Source organism: Sceloporus occidentalis, unplaced genomic scaffold (genome assembly GCF_023333645.1).
Source record: "Sceloporus occidentalis isolate IW3139 unplaced genomic scaffold, rSceOcc1.0.p SCAF_1, whole genome shotgun sequence".
Classification (NCBI taxonomy): Eukaryota; Metazoa; Chordata; class Lepidosauria; order Squamata; family Phrynosomatidae; genus Sceloporus; species Sceloporus occidentalis.
The window spans coordinates 198650616-198670444 of record NW_028316981.1 but is presented as its reverse complement, the minus strand read 5'-3'; the positions used below and the strand labels follow the sequence as shown (position 1 = coordinate 198670444).

The window sequence follows — 19829 nt, the reverse complement described above, 5'->3', positions numbered from 1 at the left end:
GGAGCGGTAAGTCAATTTTAAAAGCTGTGCTATAAGTCCCATGGAAATATCCCTGTAGGGATAGCACCTATGTTGATATTTCTACTGGCCCCTTGTACTGATGGTCGAGGAGACTGGAAAATAACTCCGAAATGAAATTCTATTGTTGGGGATTGCACTGTTTAGAGGTCAGTGATTTCTAATGGATCTGTGCTGCCATCTTGTGGAGTATTTGAGTAATTCATTACTTAGTGGCTGCTGCTTGTTTCCAGGGCCTGGAAAAATTGGTTTTGTTTTGATTTACTGCAACCATGGCCATTGACCATGGTGGCTAGGGGATTCTGGCAATCATAGAAAAAAATAACTTTTTTCTGATGTTGGTCTGCTAAGAACTGCAAAATCCTAAACTGACAAAGAGTGGGTGGAGTTAGTGGGTGCTTTGCAAAATATTTTTGTTGGTGTTTCAACTTCAACTTATGACATCCCTGTAAATGAGAGCATGTCTAGAGCATGACTTCCTCAGGTCTTGCAAACTCAGGACCACCAATTCCTTGACCAACCTTGTAATGTGGTTGTCCTCTTTTCCTACTTCCTTCCACTTTATCAAGCATATTTTCCAGTATGTAATGTTGTCAAATAATATGTGCAAAGTATAGCAGCCTTGAGTGTAAATAGACACCCTGAGAACTTGCCATTCAACAACAGAACAATACACAGATTAACATGTAAATCGCTTCATCTCAACCAACAGTATATATACCTCACACACCTCCATGCCAGCATTCCCTGAAGATGCCAGCCACAGCTGCTGGCAAAACATCAGGAATAAATTCTTCTAGAACATGGCCTCATAGCCCAAAAAAACCACTAAAAACTATAACAGCTTCAGTTTATTCATCTTACCTTCCAGGGAGAGTTCAGATTTGATTTTGCTCTAGGGTCCACCAGTTTGTCTTTTAGCAGTCCACACAGCATTTCCTCCGGCACCATTTCAAACATGTTTAATTGCTTTCTTTACTGTCCAACCTTTGACGCCCTTAATAGAAAACAGCGAAATCTTCTAATGGGCTAGACATACACACATTCATATCCCATGAACTTTTCCTACCACTTTCCACTTTTTCCCCCTCTCTGTCTCTTTCATTCCTTTCTTTGCAATCATGCTTCTAAATATCCAACTAAAATGAAATAATAAAAGAGAAAACATGTGCCACAACAACAAAAACATTCCCTTTCCAATATATTAACATTTCTAAAATTTTCTTACCCAGATAATGCCAACCATTTTCAGAAACAAAATAGTTAAAAGCTGCTATGAACCAAGCATACTCAAATGCCGAGGAGCCTGGTCTCTGCATAACTCAGTGGTGTAGTCTTGTATCTTTCCAGCCTGCCTCTCCTGAGCAATAATAATACAACCCTTCGGCTCATACTTGCATGCACAGATATTTGCTGCCCAGCTGACAACCCCACAACCCACAAAGGGAGTTTCTCCAGTGCAGAAATAATGCAGTTTTATACTGCCTTACTGTCATGGCTCCTTATGGAATCATGGGATTTGTAGTTTGTGGCACCAGAGCTCTCTGACACTGAAGTCTAAAAAATATAGGCCTTAGTAGCAAAATCTCAGCATTTATCCAGAAGACCAGTGTGATATAGTGGTTTGAATGCTGGACCAGAACTTTGGGAGGCCAAGGATCATCATAACTCAGAAATGACTTGAAGGCAAATAACTACAACAACAGCATTGAACCACTATGTCAAGTGTTTGGTGGTTATCCTATCTAGAGTGTATAAAATATTTAAGAATCTATGGTAGCTTCATAATTCCAGATACCTATAGTTCTGTGTCAGTACTGAGCCTTAATTCCTAAAGCCTATATGACTAACCTGTGCCAAACTTAGAAAAGTTACTTTTGGCAGTGCCAGAATCTCCCAGCCAACACAACTACTGTCCAAGCTGGCTAGGTGATTCTGGAAGCAGCTTTTCCATTGCACATTTTGTTGTTGCGTGACTTTAAGTCACAACCCGACCCTAAGATGGGGTCTTCTTGGCAAGATTTGTTCAGAGGGAGTTTGCCATTGCCCTACTCTGAATCTGAAAGAGTGTCACTTGTCCAAGGTCTCCCAGTGGGTTTCTATTGCTGAGTGGAGATTCAAACCCTGGTCTCCAGAGTCACAATCCAGCACTCACACCACTGCACCACACTGGCTATTATCGATTAAAATTTCCACATTACTTATGCACAAGAAGAATGTCCCTTCTTTTCACCTGTGGCACGTTAGATGGCCACAGTCTCTCTGGCACACCAGGATCTTTCACTCATCTCTGATGAGCAATCACAGGCCATTCCTTTGCCTCTGTTGCTTTTACCTTCAGGTATGCGCTCATCCCAAATCTTATCTCTCTGCATGGCTTGGGAATTGCTTGTCTATAGTTATATAGGCCAAGGTCTCTCCTAGCCTAGGGGCCTCTGTCCTATTTGCAAAACCAAGTGAAGCTGGAGGAAGGTGAGGGGAAATCACCTGACTCAGAAAAGAGGTTAATTGGCAGAGATGCAGCAGTGATCCACTGTGTGATTTGCAACTCTCCCCTCCCATCTCTTACTAATGAAGAAATGCTTTCATGTGTTTACAGAAACAGGATGCGCTTCTAAGAAACAACCTGAAGACTGATGGAGATAAAGATCAGGATTTCTGCACCACCTCCAGTAGCTAATTATAGCTTTCAAACAAGTATCTGTTGTTCTTATGTACCTTCAAGTCAACTCTGATTTATGGCAACCCTGTCATCACACCCAGTGAGTTTCTATGCCTGAGCAGGGATTTGAACCCTGATCCAGAGTCCTAGTCCACCACAGAATGCTAATGGTACATATTAAGCAGTGTACAACAAATTAAACAAGAAAATTAAAAAGATAAAAGCATTGAAATGAGTACAATAATGAAACATTAAACAGATGGGTTAAAACAGTTGTCCGTTTCAGCAGAGAAAGGATCTCAGAAATAACGGGGAGCAAAACCATATATATTGATCATCAAGCGGTCTAGGAAAAGCAGCTATTGATTTTGAAAAAAACAAAAACAGTGTCAATAATATTGTGTCTCTTTAATGTGTCATTTTCTGCTGCTGTTCCATCACCAAGGTTTTTTTTTTCCGAATAGAAAGACTACTCGCATTTGCTAAACCTTGCCAAGTAGTTAATTATATTTGTGGTTGCTGAGTGCCTTCAGGTCGTTTCCGACTTACGGTGACCCTAAGGCGAACCTATCGTGGGGTTTTCTTGGCAAGATTTGTTCAGAGGAGGTTTACCATTGTCTTCCTCAGATACCTTACAAATAACAGTAAGGATGTCTGAAAAGAGAGGCTACTCTATCCCAGCCATCATTCAATCCCAAAATATATTTTACCTATCTGGGGGCGAGGTTCAATTGTATACCATTGTAGTAGAAAACAAACCTGCCCAAAATTAATTGCTTGGTGCCTTTGTTGTCATGAACAAAGCCATTATCTCCTTGGAGAATACTACATGCAGCTTTTAAACTGCAATTACAGCTGGAAAAAAATAGCAGCTTTAATGATAGTTATCACGACAACACCTCCAAGCTGTAGCTGCTGTGTCCCAAAGTGCAGTTAGGGTGTTCTTTTTTTTCTTTGCATTGGTGGGGAAACCTGTAAATGACCTCCCAATTGCACTAGTCTTTGGGTGCTGACGGGACAGTTGTGAGATTGGTAGTCGCATGGAACCAATGTCCCCTCCTCTCCCCTTGTCCCCACTCTCCCTTGCTCTTCCCAAACAGGCTGATTCCCTTTATTTCTTTTTCTTTTTCTCTTTTCTTTCTAAACTTAAATTCCAGATGCAGAGGTCTGGAATTGCATTTAAAATTTAAAAATTAAATAGTATAACCGCAAAAGGCATGCTAAGTAGGGCATAGTACAGGAAAGAAGGGTTAAGGAGAAGTCAGGAAGAGAGCACAATGGCAGCAGCGTTCCCAGTTGTGCAATTGTGAAAACATGCAATTATGGCACCTCTGAAACCAGTTATGTTTCCTTTTTTAAAAAGGAAAAATGACACAATTGCTGTGATGTGTGGTGATGTCCCTTGAGACCCATGAGCAGTCTTGCATTTGAAAATAATAACAACACGACAAAAAGATGCTAGGGCAAAGGTGTTTTGTAAACATTACTTTTAAAAATTATGAAATGTGAACATCATGAAGTGGGAGCAGGAAGATTAAGATGACATTTGGTTTGGTGGTGAGCTTGTCTGCCATTTCTCTTGAAGAGCTGCTTTTGCCCAGGCAGCGTGAGCTATTATCATTTGTTTTAGAAACTGTCCTTATGTTCAGGATTTGACAAATGGTGAAGTACCATCTTCCCTCCATTTCTCCCTCCCACCCTCTTAATTCTTGTACATCAAGACTGGTTTCTGCAATGCTGAGAGAGAGAGAATTGCAGCACGAAAAAGCATCCTGTCTTTTGCTTGGTCTCTTTACTGCTGCCGTCTACTATCAAAGCAATATCTCTGTTTCCAAACAGATTGATCAACTTCCTTACACACTTTAATGTGTAAAAAAAAAGCCAAAAGCTGCTGCATTCCAGGCAGAAGGAAGTGCCCTGGTTTGGCAGTACCTAAATAATTGGTCAAATTGCTTTCACTTTCGAAAATGAGGGAGGATTTCACCAAAGTCATGTGGCTCTTTTATTTTAAAGAAATGACAGCAGGAAGAGCAAGAGTGTGGAGGCGTTGTTATGGGCACATGAAGGTAAGCGGAGAAGGAGAAGGGGAGGGTGAGGCAGAGGAAGAGAGGGAAAGAAGTTAAGAAGTTTATCTGTTGAAGGAGGCAGTTGTAGGAAGATCTCTGCCTCTATTTTCAGTGTCGTGAGCCCAGCTTTTGTGATCAAGATCAAAATGATCTTTGATTCCAGGATGATCTGATGGTTCCAGGATATGCTTTCTGTTCTTTACAATAAGAATAACATCCACTGATTTCTTGCTTCTATGGCTAGCATGATGGATCTAAGGACTTGGATTGAGCCTGTTGTTGGTGCGGCTGAGCTTGCCAGCGCTTTCTTTGACACAGGACTACTGCTAGTGGTAAAGAACTACTACAACCAGACCAATTCTTCTTCCTTACCCACGTCAGCCCATGCCAGTGAGACAGCACAGCAGAAAGCCATCTCCAACTTCTTCATTATCTACAGACTGGTGGATGGCCTGACCCCACTAGTGTCAGCTTATGGCCTAGCCAAATTGGGTGATCTGAAGAACAGGAAGATCTCCATCTGCGTGCCTCTGGCTGGCTATTTGCTCTCTCGGATCCTTCTGCTCCTTTTGATCCTCTTGGAGTGGCCCATCGAGGTGATGTATGGAGCTGCTGTCTTGCATGGTCTGACAGGAGGCTACACCACTTACTGGGCTAGTGTCATGGCCCTGGGGTCCCAGGGTTCCTCTGAGAGCAGGAGATCATTACGCCTCATCATTATCGAACTCATCTATGGCATAGCTGGTTTTTTGGGCAGCATTGCATCTGGTCACCTCTTTGTCAGCTTCCACCTTACTTACCAACATGGCACAGTCTTGGTATCTTCCAGTGTTGCCTTATATGCATTTTGCCTTATCTACAGTCTCTTTGTCCTCAGAGTGCCCAAGCCTGGAAGTCCTCCCCCAGCGGCTTCTTCCTTTGACAAGGACCATCCTGACAGCAAGTTGGCTGATGATGAAGGAGATTCCATATTTCCTGAAACCAAAAGCCCTTCCATGATGGTCCCTTCCAAGGTCATCATTGCCATGCTTTTTATGGGAGCCATCATGTATGACTTAGCTGTCGCAGGAGCCATGGATGTTCTGCCCCTTTTTCTGCTCAAGGAACCTCTGAGCTGGGGGCCAGAATATATTGGCTATGCCAATGCTGCCGGCTACATGATCTTTATCACCAGTTTCCTGGGAGTCTTCATGTTCTCCAAGTTTTTAAAAGACACCACCATGATCATGATGGGGATTGTGTCCTTCTCAGCTGGCATCCTCATCATGGCCTTTGTGCGACAGACTTACCTGTTTTACGTTGGTAAGTCAAGAGATATTCCACACCTTTTGTCCTGTTTGTGTACAGTACTTATTGACTGAACTATGTTGTGCTTATTGTACTTACTACCTGGGAAAGATACACTGCATTATTTAGCTGAGATTTAATATCACTGAACCTAATAGTTATTGATTCTGAGTAGATTCACAAAGTATTATACCAGTGTTGCTTATGTGCGGCTTCTAATCAGTTTGCCCAGCTTGAAAAATGGGTAGGATCGTGTTCCCTTGGACCATATAATTCAAATTCTGTTCAAGGAAGAAGAAGAAAAAAGCTAAAGTTCTGAGACTTGTGTAGGTTATGCAAATTCATATAATACTACAGTGCATCAGTTATTCAGTTTCTCTTCATTTTGAGGTATTACTAACTCAAAAGCTAGGCCATAGCTCTGATTGATGACATTTCACCAGATATTGATCACACACTGACAAATGTTTTTCCAATCATGAGAGAGATTAACATGTTTCTCTCTACTGGTGACTTCTAGGATCCTCTATGACTTGTTATATTACATAACTTTATGTCTACCTGGCTCTGTAGCAAAGGTAGTAAGAAACCCCTTTACAGAATTGTAAATGTGTGTAATGGGCCTGCATCAGCGCTGCAGAAATAATCCAGGCTGATACCATTTTAACTGCTATGGCTCAATGCTATGAAATTCTGGGAATTGTAATTTCATGAAGCATTTAGCCTTCTCTGTCAGAGAGTTCTTGTGCCACCACAAACTTTATTTCCCAGAATTCCATAGCACTGAACCATAGCAGTCAAAGTGATGCCAACCTGGATTATTTCTGCAGTGCAGATGAACATTCTTTGTGTTTTCGACTTTTGATACTGTATTTTTTTTTTCAATTAGACCCTGCCTTTAGGCATAGACACATCTTTTACTCACAGCAAGATGTGGGCTTACCTTCATTTTGTCTTTACCCGAAGACAGAGAGGAAACAACAATGGTACATGCAGGACATTAGATGAGTGGTTAAGATTTTCCTGTCCATATCTAATGTCTGATGCTTTTTTTTTAATCTTTTCATCAAGTTTCAACAGGCAAGAAAGTCTATTCTACTATTCTATTAGATGACTTTGGTCCAAAACACATTGCAGAAATAATCCAGTCTGAGACCACTTTAATTGGCCTGGCTCAGTGCTAGGGAATCCTGAAAACTAGTATATTGTGGCACCAGACCTCTTCTGACAGAGAAGGCTAAATGTCTTACAGAATGATATTTCCCAGGATTCCCTAGCACTGTGCCACAGCAGTTAAAGCACTCTCAAACTGGATTATTTCTGCAGTGTGTTTTGGACCTTTGCGATTGTATTGCCCCTGCTTTAAGAATTCAGCTGATGCCGTCCTGGCTGGTATCCTCACTCGTTTCATGAGAAGTGCTGCAGTGACTGCTGCATTTGATGTGTCATCATCTTTATTAGATATCCATAAGGTTGGAACATGAATGTTGAGCTCAGTGTTGGCAAGACACTGCAAGATTGATAAGTATGCCTCAGCTGAAGATCCTTTTGGGCATAGGATGCTTCAGAGAGTTATTATACCATAGATTATCTGTTTCAGTAGCAGAGAGGAAAGTGGTCTGCCCCACGCTTTTTGGCATTATGCCTTTTTGCTGTGGTAGAAAGGAAGCATGGACAGGTCTTGTCGCACTTCCTGTTTGCTTTCTAAAAACTGGGTTGTAGTGGGTTACTTCGACACAAAGGCTGAAAGATCTGGTTGGCTGGCCCTGTTACTGGAGTAGCAATAAGGGGTAACCCACTCCAGATTGCGCTCCCTTCCACTGCTGAAAAAAGAACTGCACTGTGTCCATTTCTGGGCACCACAATTCACAAAAGGATGTTGACAAGCTGGAGCATGTCCAAAGGAGGGCAACTAAAATGGCAAAGGTCTGGAAACCATGCCTTATGAGGAGCAACTTAGGGAGCTGGGTATGTTTAGCCTGGAGAAGTGATGGTTAAGAGGTGAAGGGGTGTCATATTGAGGAGGGAGCAAGCTTATTTTCTGCTGTTTCAGAGACTAGAACCCAGAACAATGGATGCAAACTACAAAAAAAGAGATTCCACCTCAACATTAGGAGGGACTTCCTGGCCATAAGGGCTGTTCAGCAGTGGAACATGTGATAGAGAAGCTTATCACACATGAGGAATTTCTCTTAATTTCGAATGAAAAGAAAGTGGGGCCAGAATGCATTCACATAAAGTCGCTATTTTAGCAAAATTACATGAATGCTCATTGCATTCGAACTGGCTCCCTATTTCCCAAAAATAGCATGCCATTGCCCGAATTTGTGTGTGGCAGGCTATCAGGCAATAACGTGAAACCCCATGATTGCGCTCAGACTGACTTCCCATTGCCCAAATTTCCGTGTAGTGGGTTATCACGCAATAACGTTAAATCCCATGATTGCGTTCTGATTGCCATTGGATTATACTTCCAATTTCCCTTGTCTGATAAACTCCAGAGTCAGGTTGATACCACTTTAACTGGTACAGCTCAATGCTATGAATGCTGAATGGCCATCTGTCGGGGATGCTTTGACTGAGAGTTTCTGCATGGCAGGGAGTTGGACTGGATGGCCCTTGTGGTCTCTTCCAACTCTATGGAGATTATCGCACTGCGTTCTGAGAACGTTCTCATCACGTGATGAGAACGGAACGCATTTGATGAGAACGGAACGCATTTGAGTATACCGCACGTATGTGTTCCAATCGGGTTCTCAGAACGTTTAAATGTGTTCCAAATGTGTTCCAGGAGGGTACAGATATGAATGTGTTCCCAGAGAGCTGAAACTTGATGAGAACGTTCCAACAGAGGTGTGTGCGATATTCTTATCTGTTCTCAAATCCGTTCTCTCATTCCTCCGTCTCCTGATTGGCTGAAAGAATGACAGACAGGGAGGGAGGCAGGCAGGCGAGCGACTGCAGTGAGGGAAGGTGTGTGTGTGTGAGGGGGGAAAGAAGGAGGGAGGGAAGGGAGGAAAGTTGGGACAAGTGAGAGAAGAGGAAAGAAGGAAGAGAGAGGGAAACAGGGGGGCCAGAGCAGAGAGCAAGAGGGAGAGGGTCTGGCTGCTTCTGCGGGGGCCTCTAGTGTCATGTCCAGCGGGGCTCCTGTGCTGGCAGCCTGCAGGAGGCAAGGATGGCAGGGATGCCCAGGACCTTCTCCTCCTTCCCTCCAGGAAGGAACCCACAAAAGCTCCTCTGTTTGGAGCAACACACAAAAGCAAGCAAACAGCTCCCAGAATTCCATAGCAAAGAGCCAGACAAGAATTAAAGCGGGGAGGGAAGCTCACAGGCCCCACCTGGAATATTGTGTCCAGTTCTGGGCACCACAATTCAAAAAGGAGCGTGTCCAAAGGAGGGCGACTAAAATGGTGAAAGGTCTGGAAACCATGCCCTACAAGGAACGACTTAAGGAGCTGGGGATGTTTAGCCTGGAGAAGAGAAGATTAAGAGGTGATATGATAGCCCTGTTTAAATATTTGAAGGGATGTCACATTGATGAGGGAGCAAGCTTGTTTTTTGCTGCTCCAGAGACTAGGACCCGGAGCAATGGATGCAAGCTCCAGGAAAAGAGATCCCACTTCAATATTAGGAGGAACTTCCTGAGAGTAAGGGCTGTTTGACAGTGGAACACACTCTTTCCTCAGAGTGTAGTGGAGTCTCCTTCCTTGGAGGTCTTTAAGCAGAGGCTGGATGGCCATCTGTTGGGGATGCTTTGATTGTGATTTCCTGCATGGCAGAATGGGGTTGGACTGGATGGCCCTTGTGGTCTCTTCCAACTCTATGATTCTATGATTCTATGAAGGCACACATTACATGCGCACACACACAGGAGGCAAAAGGCTGACAAGCAGCCAAAATGGGGAATTGGGATGACAGCAGAGGACTCTTCTTTTCTAACCGGTTTAAAGAGCTGCTATGGCTGCCGGGGCTCTGCCCTTGGTCCAGTCCCCTCCCTGGCAACTTGCTTTTCTTCGGCTTGAAGAGACCTGCATGGAGCTCCTCCTTCTTCCCAACCTTGCAAAGGAGGTTTGGGATGTAACTTGCAAGGCTCATCTCTCCCCATTTCTCTTTCTCCCTGCCTTCCTCCCGATCCCTCCTTCTTCCCTCCCTTCCCTCCCTCCTCCTTTCCCCCCTCTCTCTCACACACACCCCTTCCCTCACTGCAGTCGCTCGCCTGCCTGCTTCACTGCCTCCCTGCCTGTCATTCTTTCAGCCAATCAGGAGACGGAGGCGGCCTTAGTGGAATATGTTCTCGGAACGGTTTCAGGAATCACTGTGGGGTAAAATGCAGTTCTGATCACGTTCTGATCACGTTCTAGTTTACTAATGCAGTAATATCTGTTCCAGGAACGTTCTCATCACGTGATGATAGGAACGTTCTCAGAACGCAGTGCGATAATCTCCTATGATTCTTTGATTCTATGCTGGGACACTGACAAGAGTGACAGATGCACATCGTGAATTTTACTGACTCTGGTACATAGCAAAATAACTACTAGATACAGATGTTACACAACTGCATTCTAATTCCCACAGACATAGATCCACTTATGAAGAGGTAAGGCCAAAAAGCATTCTGGAAGACAGCCACGTTCTGTACCCCAAACTGTATTGTGTATGATTACAGTACAGACGAATCTCACACGTGCAACAGAATGCAGTGATAAAAGAGACCACCTTCCCCCAGCTACGCGCACTTAGGGTGTTTTGAAATTCAACATCCATCATCTCTGATCACAGGCCAGGCTGGCTAGTGATGATGGTACCTCTTGTCTGAAACTTTTGAGCTGCCTCAAGTTATGAAAGGTGGAACGTAATACACCAATTCATACAAATTTAAACCTTCACTCTTTAAAAAAAATACTTTCAACCTTCAAAAACAACTAAAGATATTACTCTCTATCTCTGTCTACCTCTTGCGCCATTTTTCTTATCTTTTTTTAAAAATCGAAATGGACATTTTATTAAACACACCTATGAATCATAGCACACACAATAGCTGCATGGGGGAACAGCAAACACCAGGGTAGAACTTCATAAATGACAAATAGTAGATACAAAGCACACAAAACTACCTAATAAAGCACAGTTGGTTTAGGAATGAGCAAACTCATTAGGCTAAAACTGTTTGGGATTAAGCCATCTGATGTTTGGGGTTGCTTAACAGGAGGGGGAGCATAGAGAAAAGGATTCAGAAGGTTTTCCCTACCTACCCCCTCCCACACACACACACCCAAGATTGGAGAAAGCTGCAATGTGCAAGGAAGATGTTTTCTGACAGATCTTAGTTGGGATAAATTAACTTCTCCTTGGTCCCCTTGGGCCTTCTTGGGAGAAGCTGGGGAGGACTGTACATCTGGCTGTAATGCAAAGAACAGGAGAACAAGTAAATCCACTTACAAAGACATTAGTCCCATGCTAAATTCCATTCTATAACACAAATATGGGGGCTCATACTGCAGATCATTCTCTGTGGTACAACACAAGTGAGTGGCAAGCTTGTCCCAATGGTGGAGATGTTTGCTGGCATTGTTGCTGCAGTTTAAAGTCAGTGGTAAACATTATCTTTGCTTTTCACCTGAGTGGAGAGCTTAGAACAAGGAATGTGGCTTTGATCCAAACCTGTTTCTGATTACAATCACATAGTAAAGGCAAACTATGTGCCTATGCAACAATTCAGTTCTGCAACAACAGAATGCTATTGATACTTTCCTCAGAACTGTTGCTCAGTGTTAGAAGGAGCTTCCTCATATGCTTAGACCAGCTCAACCTGTCCTGGGAAATCTTTTCCCCTCGTCAGTTGGACTGCAACCAAATGCCCTATTATTCCAGGCGCTTAAAGCTCTTGGCGTAGAGGCAGAAGTTGTTTACTAGCCAAAAATTAATAGCTGTCAGAGTGTACAGAGGGGTTACCTGATTGAAGAAAAGTTATAACGCAATCCAAAGTGTGTCAGCTCAAAAACAAATCCCACTGTGTTCTGTGGAGCTTACACTGGACTGGAGCATCCATTTAATCCCTTTTAGTAAATTAATCAGTTGACAATTTGTGTGTGGCTACAAGACAATAATTCTCAGTCAGTAATACTTGTGACCTCGTTGACGCATCCTACTGAGGATCGTAATGCATAATGTTTGAATCAGCTCTGAGTGTACTGAACATGAAGTCTTATTTCTGGGGCAGATGACATCAGGGGAGACATATCTCTCTTGATCTGACACACCAACCAGGAACTCATTTTCACTCCTCCTCTGACTTACTTGCATAGGAAGAACAAGGCTGGGAAGAACACATTACAGCCATGTAGTGACCTGTAATTAGGTGCTTTGTTTAGTAACAAGGCTGCAGTGAAGGCATATTTCAAAAGAAACATAGTGAGTAAGAACAATATTTCTTTACTGATATAATGACTAACAGTTTCTAGTTACTTTTAGAAGGTCCTTTATAAGGTATTTTAAAAACCTTATTAAAAAAGACCCACCCCCCTCCAATTGTATGCCATTCTGGTCTAACCTGCATTGCAGAAATAATGCAGTTCGCACCACTTTAACTGCCATGGCTCAAGGCTATGGAATCACTGGACTTGTGATTTTGTGAGCTACTTAGCTTTCTTTGCCAGAGACCTCTGGAAAGTTTCTTTCTCTCAAATAAGATAACAGTAAATAATAGAAAAGCAACCAGAAGTGCAATAGGCACTCTAACTAGTTTCTGATGTTCCAAAAGCAACTGGTTACGTTTTACATGTAAAGGAGGCATCCAGATTGTTGAAAAATACCAGAAGTCCCACTTTTGGTTCTTTTTCTTTCCAATTTTATGTTTGGCGATCCTGTCATGTTTTGTTGATGCCGAAATATCTTCTGTCAGCTTCTGGCACAATCAGAGACTTTTTGTACCAGTTTGAGAGAAGTGACAGGAATGAATTATTTTTCAAATTCAACTTTCCAGTCATTGGGGAAGAGGAAGGAGAAATGAAACACTCCTAACCAATGCTTTCAAATGCCTCCTGAGAGCATTAGCCTGTCCCTGGCAAGAAGGAGAGGCGTGTTCTCAACCACTGACACTAATTTGAGTCCATTGAATACAACTGTTCTTTCCTTCCTGAAAATGTGCCAGGGAGTGGCAACAGTCAGAGACAACCATTTGATACAGTACCCTCATTTTGTTACCCATGTATTCAGAATGTGGAAATGCCCCTTTCATGGCCATGCAGGCTGGAGGATTCTGGCAGTTGCAGTTCAACACACACACACACACACACACACACACACACACACACACCATTCCATGCTCTAAATCTATTATAGTTGGAGATATGGACAGCCATAGAATAACCTGCCCAGCCATATTTGTGTGTGTATAGTTTATTTCCTGCTTTTTTTTAATGGTTTGTGGGTTTTTTTAACAAGGTTTAATTCTTTGATAGTTTAATTACACCCAGTATCCCATTGCTGCTGTTGTGTGCCTTCAAGTTCTTTCTGACTTATGGCAACCCTCATGGGGTTTGTGACTCGCCCAAGGCTGAATCCTGTTGGGTCATTACAAATACATCATTACAAATGCCTAAGGTACATACTTGCAGTGGATTTATATCCACAATCCCTACATAGACCCTAATTTAGAGGATACATAGGGACTGTGAAAGCCCCCCAGTCCTCAGTTACCAGGAAGCAGTCTCTGTAATCAACAGGGATCTGTGTCCCTTTTTATTACAAGCAACTGGTCAATGGTCCCACTCCATGCTCCCATGTGAACAGTCTTTGCCTATCACACTCAAGACTACTCATGGGAAGAGATGGGACTGTCAGCCAGCTACTTCTTGATGAACAAGGGAACAGACCCCCCCCCCCCTTCAATAGCAGCAGAAGTTTCCCAGTAAATTGGGATTTGGAGGATCAGGATAGGAGTCATTGCACGGCACTCTAACTACAGTGCTTATGTAGTTGTAGCTCCCTGACAGGATTGTGGGTGACATTTTTAACTTTTGCGTGTTGTGAATGTTTAGCTATGCTTGTGTGACCTGCTGTAAGTCAGCTGGAGTCCCAAACTGGAAAAAGGTGGGATATTAACAACAATATATTTATAGTTTTTTGTGAGTTTGGGGGCTATGTGGCCATGTTCTAGAAGAGTTTATTCCTGACATTTCCCTGGCAAAACATCAGCCTGAAAAACTCATAAAAAACTATGGATGCTGTCCATGAAAGCCTTCAACTTAACAATGTATTTACATCTACAGTTCTGACATGTGTCCTTTCAGCTTGTACATTACTTCAGCTAAGGCTGGGTGGGGTCCCCTAGATGATCTTAGCCTGCAACCCCCATCAGTTTTACTCAGCATGGGTGAGGGACGATGTGATTTGCAGTTCAACAATATCTGAAGGATCATATTGTCCCCATTCCTGAATGAAGGCCCTGGCAGTTTGGCCTGTTGCTGAATGAAATTTTCCCATCCTCTTCTGTTCTGTTTCAGCTCGTGCGGTGATGCTATTTGCCCTCATTCCTCTGACAACCATCAGATCTTTGTTATCCAAACAAGTAGAAGGATCATCCTATGGTAAGGAGCTTCTTTGAACTTCCTAATATTCTTTAAATGAAAAAAATCAAAATAAGTTCCTTTTGCTCTGTGTGCTATATTAAATATCCAGAACTGAAGAAAAGTTTGGTGGATTGGATCTGGCTTTTCGTTCCAATTTGACTTGAAAGAATTGTTCTGGGAAAGTAGACTTGGATGTGCAACACAAAGCCCACAAGCCACATGCTTCCCATGCATGCTATTGAATTTGACAACAGTGTGGTTAAAGAAAACCAACCCTGAACTATGCTGGTCATCAACCATAATAATAACTTTCAAATTTCAACCCTGAACTTTCACATTGAAACAATGTGTATTCATAACACACACCCACATCGCCCAGGTTAGTGTGATGGTGCGAACATTCAATTTAGATCCAACTGAAGGTTTGAGGACACTGCTAACAAAAGAAAACTTTCTAAGGGCACCTTGGATCTTATCATCCAGTACACCTTTTTAAAATAAAATAAACATGATCACTTTTCAAAAGACAAAACAGGTAGGAGACACACTGGTCACTGTTGGAAAAAACAACAACAAGTGAAAGGAATTGTTGTTTAAAGTTGTTTTAAGTGCTGTTTTATTTTCCTTCCACTCTTGTTTCTAGGAAAGATGTTTGTTCTCCTGCAGCTCTCTCTTGTGATCACAGGTGCTGTGACTTTAACAGCCTATAATAAAATCTACCAAAATACACTGGGCTGGTTCAGTGGATTCTGCTTCCTATTGTCATGTGGCATCGGCTGCCTAAGCCTCATCCCCATCAGGTAAAGAAAGCAAAAAGGTCAAACTGCAGCTTTCAAAATATTGTCACCCAAGGAGGAACTACCTCTCCTCCTCAAAAGCTGCCTCCGCACTGCAGAAATAATCTAGTTTTGATGCTATTTTAACTGCCACGGCTCCATGCTATGGAATCCTGGGAATTGTAGTTTGTTGTGGCACCAGAGCTCTCTGACAGAGAAGGCTAACTGTCTCATAAAATTACAGTTCCCGGAATTCCATTGCATTGAGTGATGGCAGTTAAAGTGGTGTCAAACTGGATTCTTTCTGTAGTGCAGTTACAACCATTATTGTATCTGTGTGACGCAGGGAGGGGGCTCCTAAGAACTTTTTAGTGGGTTGTGAACTGTAACCTATTTCAGCATCTGCTTTATTCTAATTGTGGTTGTGTGCTTTCAAATCACTTCTGACTTATAACAACCCTAAGGCAAATATATCACAGGGTTTTCTTGGCAAGATTTGTTCAAGGGTGGTTTGCCTTTACCCTCCCCTGAGGCTGAGAAAGTGTGACTTTCCCAAAGTCACCCAGTGGGTTTCCATGACCGAGTGGAGATTCAAACCCTGGTCTCCAAAGTCCTAATCCAGGGCACAATGTCCCGTCCCCCGCTCCCCACCTTTTTACATCAGACTGGCTCTCTTCTGGAACCTTTCTTTTTATTGTTATTTTATTCTAGTACTTTTCTATTTATCATCACTATCATCCTCATCATCCCACCTTTTCTCATGACTAGATCTCTGCCTTGCACCTGAGTATACCCCCTTACTTCCATGTAGTCCCTCTAAAATCCCTGAGTGGATCCCCTCCCTTACTCCCAAGTAGACCACTGCCCTTATTTAATCTATATCCAGATATATAGGTAGATCTATCTAGATATCAAGGGATATGTTTTTTGTTGTTTGTTTTTAATCTGGAAAGTGGGAGCTATGGATTTTCCGTGTGGATGGATGGATATGTTTACAGGTATATATGGATGTTTGATTTTGTTTGTTTTTAATCTGTATGGATTTCAAAATTTTATAAGCCATATTGAGTCCTATTATTGGGGACAAGGCAGGATATAAATGAATAAAAATGAATAAAATTGATGATGATGATGATGATGATGATGATGATGATGATGATGATATTGTAGGTGTGGAGAATGTCACTACAAAGACTGAGCATGTTCAATGCTCACAGAATATTGACCATCTGACCGGGTGGAGAAGGAGAAATGAGAGGGGAAGGGAGAGAATTAGATATCCTGGAAGCAGTTGTGGCAGACCAAAACCACTCCCTACTACTTTCAGTCTTTTCTTCCAGATTGCACATTTCCTAACATTATTTACCTTGTGAGTCATAGAGCTCACAATTTGTGTTGATGTTCTTGTTAACTCTGGATGTTCACATGGCTGAGATTTTACTTTCAATCAAAAGGTCAGAGCCCAAGGAAAGGCAAACAAAGATGTGATACTGTTTATAAAAAAAGGTTAGAGGCAGAGCTGTTGTGCTTTTGATTACACAAATTAATCCACTCCATTTTCTTATGGCTTCTCTCCCCCGCAGTGTTGTCGCATGCAAGCAACGCACATCCTCTGGATCACTGGAGATCTTAACTGACTAAGAGCAACAAGGGTCTGTCCCTGGTTCAGACACAGATACATGCAATATGGAGCCACTCCCAGAATCAATCAAGTGGACATGACTGTGCAAAAGAAAATGGAGGTCTCTTGCCCTGTGAGGGACACTCAGGAACCGTTCACACTATGAAAATAATCTGGAATGGATCCAGGTTGAATCCTTGGTGTTCACACACATCCTGAATGCACTCAATGCACGTGGCGGGGGCTGGCAAAAACCCACTTAACCTGGGATATTCGATACTGGGTTATTGTTGCTTTACGTTTTCCTGAAAGATCTGCATTGTCGGCAGTGTGAATATGCTTCTGAATTGATTCGGATTGCACTGTAACAGTAAAGGAAGGAAGGCGGCTCCATTGTAACCCAAAACAATGGCATGTATGAATAACACAAGGGTTAAAATGACTCAAAGAGATTTGCAAACCCAGAACAACAAACCTGATATGCATCAGCGTGGCGATCCACATCTTCTGAGGACAAAAAAAAAAGTGTGAATGCCCCCTCAGATTTTAGAAACTTGCCATGGTATTATCTCATGTGTCTGGGATGACACAGCAAGTGGACAGGATGTAGGCAAAGATGTAGGCTGATCTTGCTCCTGCTTTTTCTTTGGACCAGAAATGCTTCTGGAATCATCTTGCTCAGATCTGATTCCAGTGTTTGAAACAATTGTTGTTAAAAGTAGCTCCTTACTTAGCACTTTTGAAACATAGCCCATTTTAATTGATGGGTAACTTGTCACATTACTATGTAGAAGTACATTACTTTTAAAGATAACTGGAAAGTTATCTAGTACTTTCAGTTACTTTCAGTTACTGATATGGACTCAAGTCAATTGACTCAAATTCAGATCAGATTCAAGTCACTTCAATGACTCGACTTGTTGGCTTGACAATAAATGAGGCACTAGCTCAACTACTCACAACTTGCATGTTTTTTAACAACTGACGCTGGTGTCATTCACTGTGAGAGTGCAGGGTGTGTTTTTCAGAGGGGAACAGCAAATGCATTAGGCAATGGACCCGAGGTGGAAGGATCCTTCTAAAGCTTTTGAAAATGGGAATTTAAAATCTGTAGATCACTTCATCCATCAACAGAGCTGTTAGTTCTGTCGATCTTCAAACATTGCTTTTTGTTCACTCACCAACTTTAGATTACAATCTTAAATGCTATGTGTGTCAACTAAGCTCCATTCCAGTGTGTAATGTCATTATTTTCATTAGATGTGAATGCATACTACAGTATTTCTACAGCATACTACAGCAAATCTACAGCACTAAATAAATAAATAAATAAATAATAGTAATAATTCCTTTCAAAGAACTAGTCTGGTGTGGTGTGGTGTGTGTGTGTGTGTGTGTGTGTGTTGGAAACTCCAAGCAATTACTTCTGGAAAAGGTTCTTAGTTCAAATGAAAAACAGAAACTATTATCTACATATAATGAGGTACATTCGTCCTACCAAACTATCTGCTGATAGTGAAAAGGCTGTTGTCAAGTCTTAACAATATTTGTTTTTTTTTAAAAAAAAAAACTATCAGTTTAATTTGATTGTGGGATACGTATTCCTCTGGGATGAATGACTGCAGGCCAAAGGGGGTGGGTACATATTTCTTGGTGATAGCAATAAAAGTGTACTTGTTTAAGCACATTCTTATTTCCCTGTACAAACTGATATTGTAAAGTTGAATAAAAGCACCTGAACTGGGGAGGAATCCTTGTTCTGTAATGTGAAATATGTATTACAGAAGCTCTTTGCCAACTTTAAAAACTCTAGTCCTGATAAGAGCTTTCAGGAGGCTAAACAAAAATGATAATATACTTATACTTACATACAGATCTTCAAAGGAGACTTTGAGTATGCAAAGGCAACTCTGCAGTGACTTATCAATGGGTGTGTTCTTACTGAAAGAGGATCTTCTATCTCATTTGTACTTACACAAGACAGCCATAAAATGGTGACAGGATTACAAACAGCATCTGCCAAAGATCAGATAATGTTTAATGTGGCTAAAGCTGAGGAGGTTGGCTTAAAAAAAAAGCCTAGTACAGTATTTGCAAAACTTCCAATTAGAATTAATGGTAGGTTAGGCAGAGTTATTGGATACAAAATTTTCAGAACTCATCTTAAAGTTGTACAGAATACATCATCTGCTGCCTTTGATTCATAAATGATCCCATGTCTCATAAAAAGATTCTCAATTTTTTTAAAAAGTGAAAACCCAATTGCCAAATTAAAATTGGTGGAGACTTAACATTGTAATGACAGAATTAATATTCAGATTAAAGGCATTTCTGAAGATGCAGAATGGGGAAACAGAGTTTGTGGCACAGTGGTTTACATCTTCATTGCTAGAGTTCTCAGTGAAGAGGATTTTGGAAGTTGTCACAGGGTTGCAGGAGTACAGCCCAAGGATGCAGATGGTGCCAGAGACGTTGTGGTTTGCTTTGCTCATTTCCCAAAGAAAGAAAAGTTTCTTAGGAGGTTGTGCTCCATTAAGAACTTAAAATATAAGAATAACCCAGTGATGATTTTTCAAGACTTGTCACAAAGGATACATTGGCCTGTTACAGACTGCCAAAATAAAGCTGCTTCGGGTCTCTTTGGAGGTATGCTGTTTAAATGATGCATGCATCCTAAGAATCCGGAAGCTGCACCAAAGCTGCACTGCAGTGCTTAGGAATGGAGTGTGGCTTTGGTGCGACCTCTGGACTCTTAGGACCCATGCATCATTTAAAGAGCATACCTCCAAGGAGACCCAAAGCAGCTTTATTTTGGCAGTCTGTAAC

The 19829-nt window shown here is 42.0% G+C and overlaps 1 protein-coding gene across 1 annotated transcript; it reads left to right on the top strand.

Annotated features, from left to right (window-relative positions):
• The first annotated feature begins 4658 nt into the window (after window positions 1-4658).
• SLC46A2 (solute carrier family 46 member 2) lies at window positions 4659-18729 on the top strand. Its single transcript, XM_089488586.1, has 4 exons — window positions 4659-6048; window positions 14541-14624; window positions 15250-15406; window positions 16966-18729. The coding sequence occupies exons 1-4, from the start codon at window positions 4983-4985 to the stop codon at window positions 17021-17023; spliced, it is 1365 nt and encodes a 454-aa protein (XP_089344712.1). The 5' UTR covers window positions 4659-4982; the 3' UTR covers window positions 17024-18729.
• The last annotated feature ends 1100 nt before the right edge of the window (window positions 18730-19829 follow it).

Bases quoted from the DNA above. Each gene is read 5' to 3' on its own strand.
- SLC46A2 (XM_089488586.1), top strand. From the start codon at position 4,983: ATGGCTAGCATGATGGATCTAAGGACTTGGATTGAGCCTGTTGTTGGT. The intron at 6,049-14,540 runs GTAAGTCAAGAG...GTTCTGTTTCAG, and splicing joins GACTTACCTGTTTTACGTTG to CTCGTGCGGTGATGCTATTT. The intron at 14,625-15,249 runs GTAAGGAGCTTC...TCTTGTTTCTAG, and splicing joins AGTAGAAGGATCATCCTATG to GAAAGATGTTTGTTCTCCTG.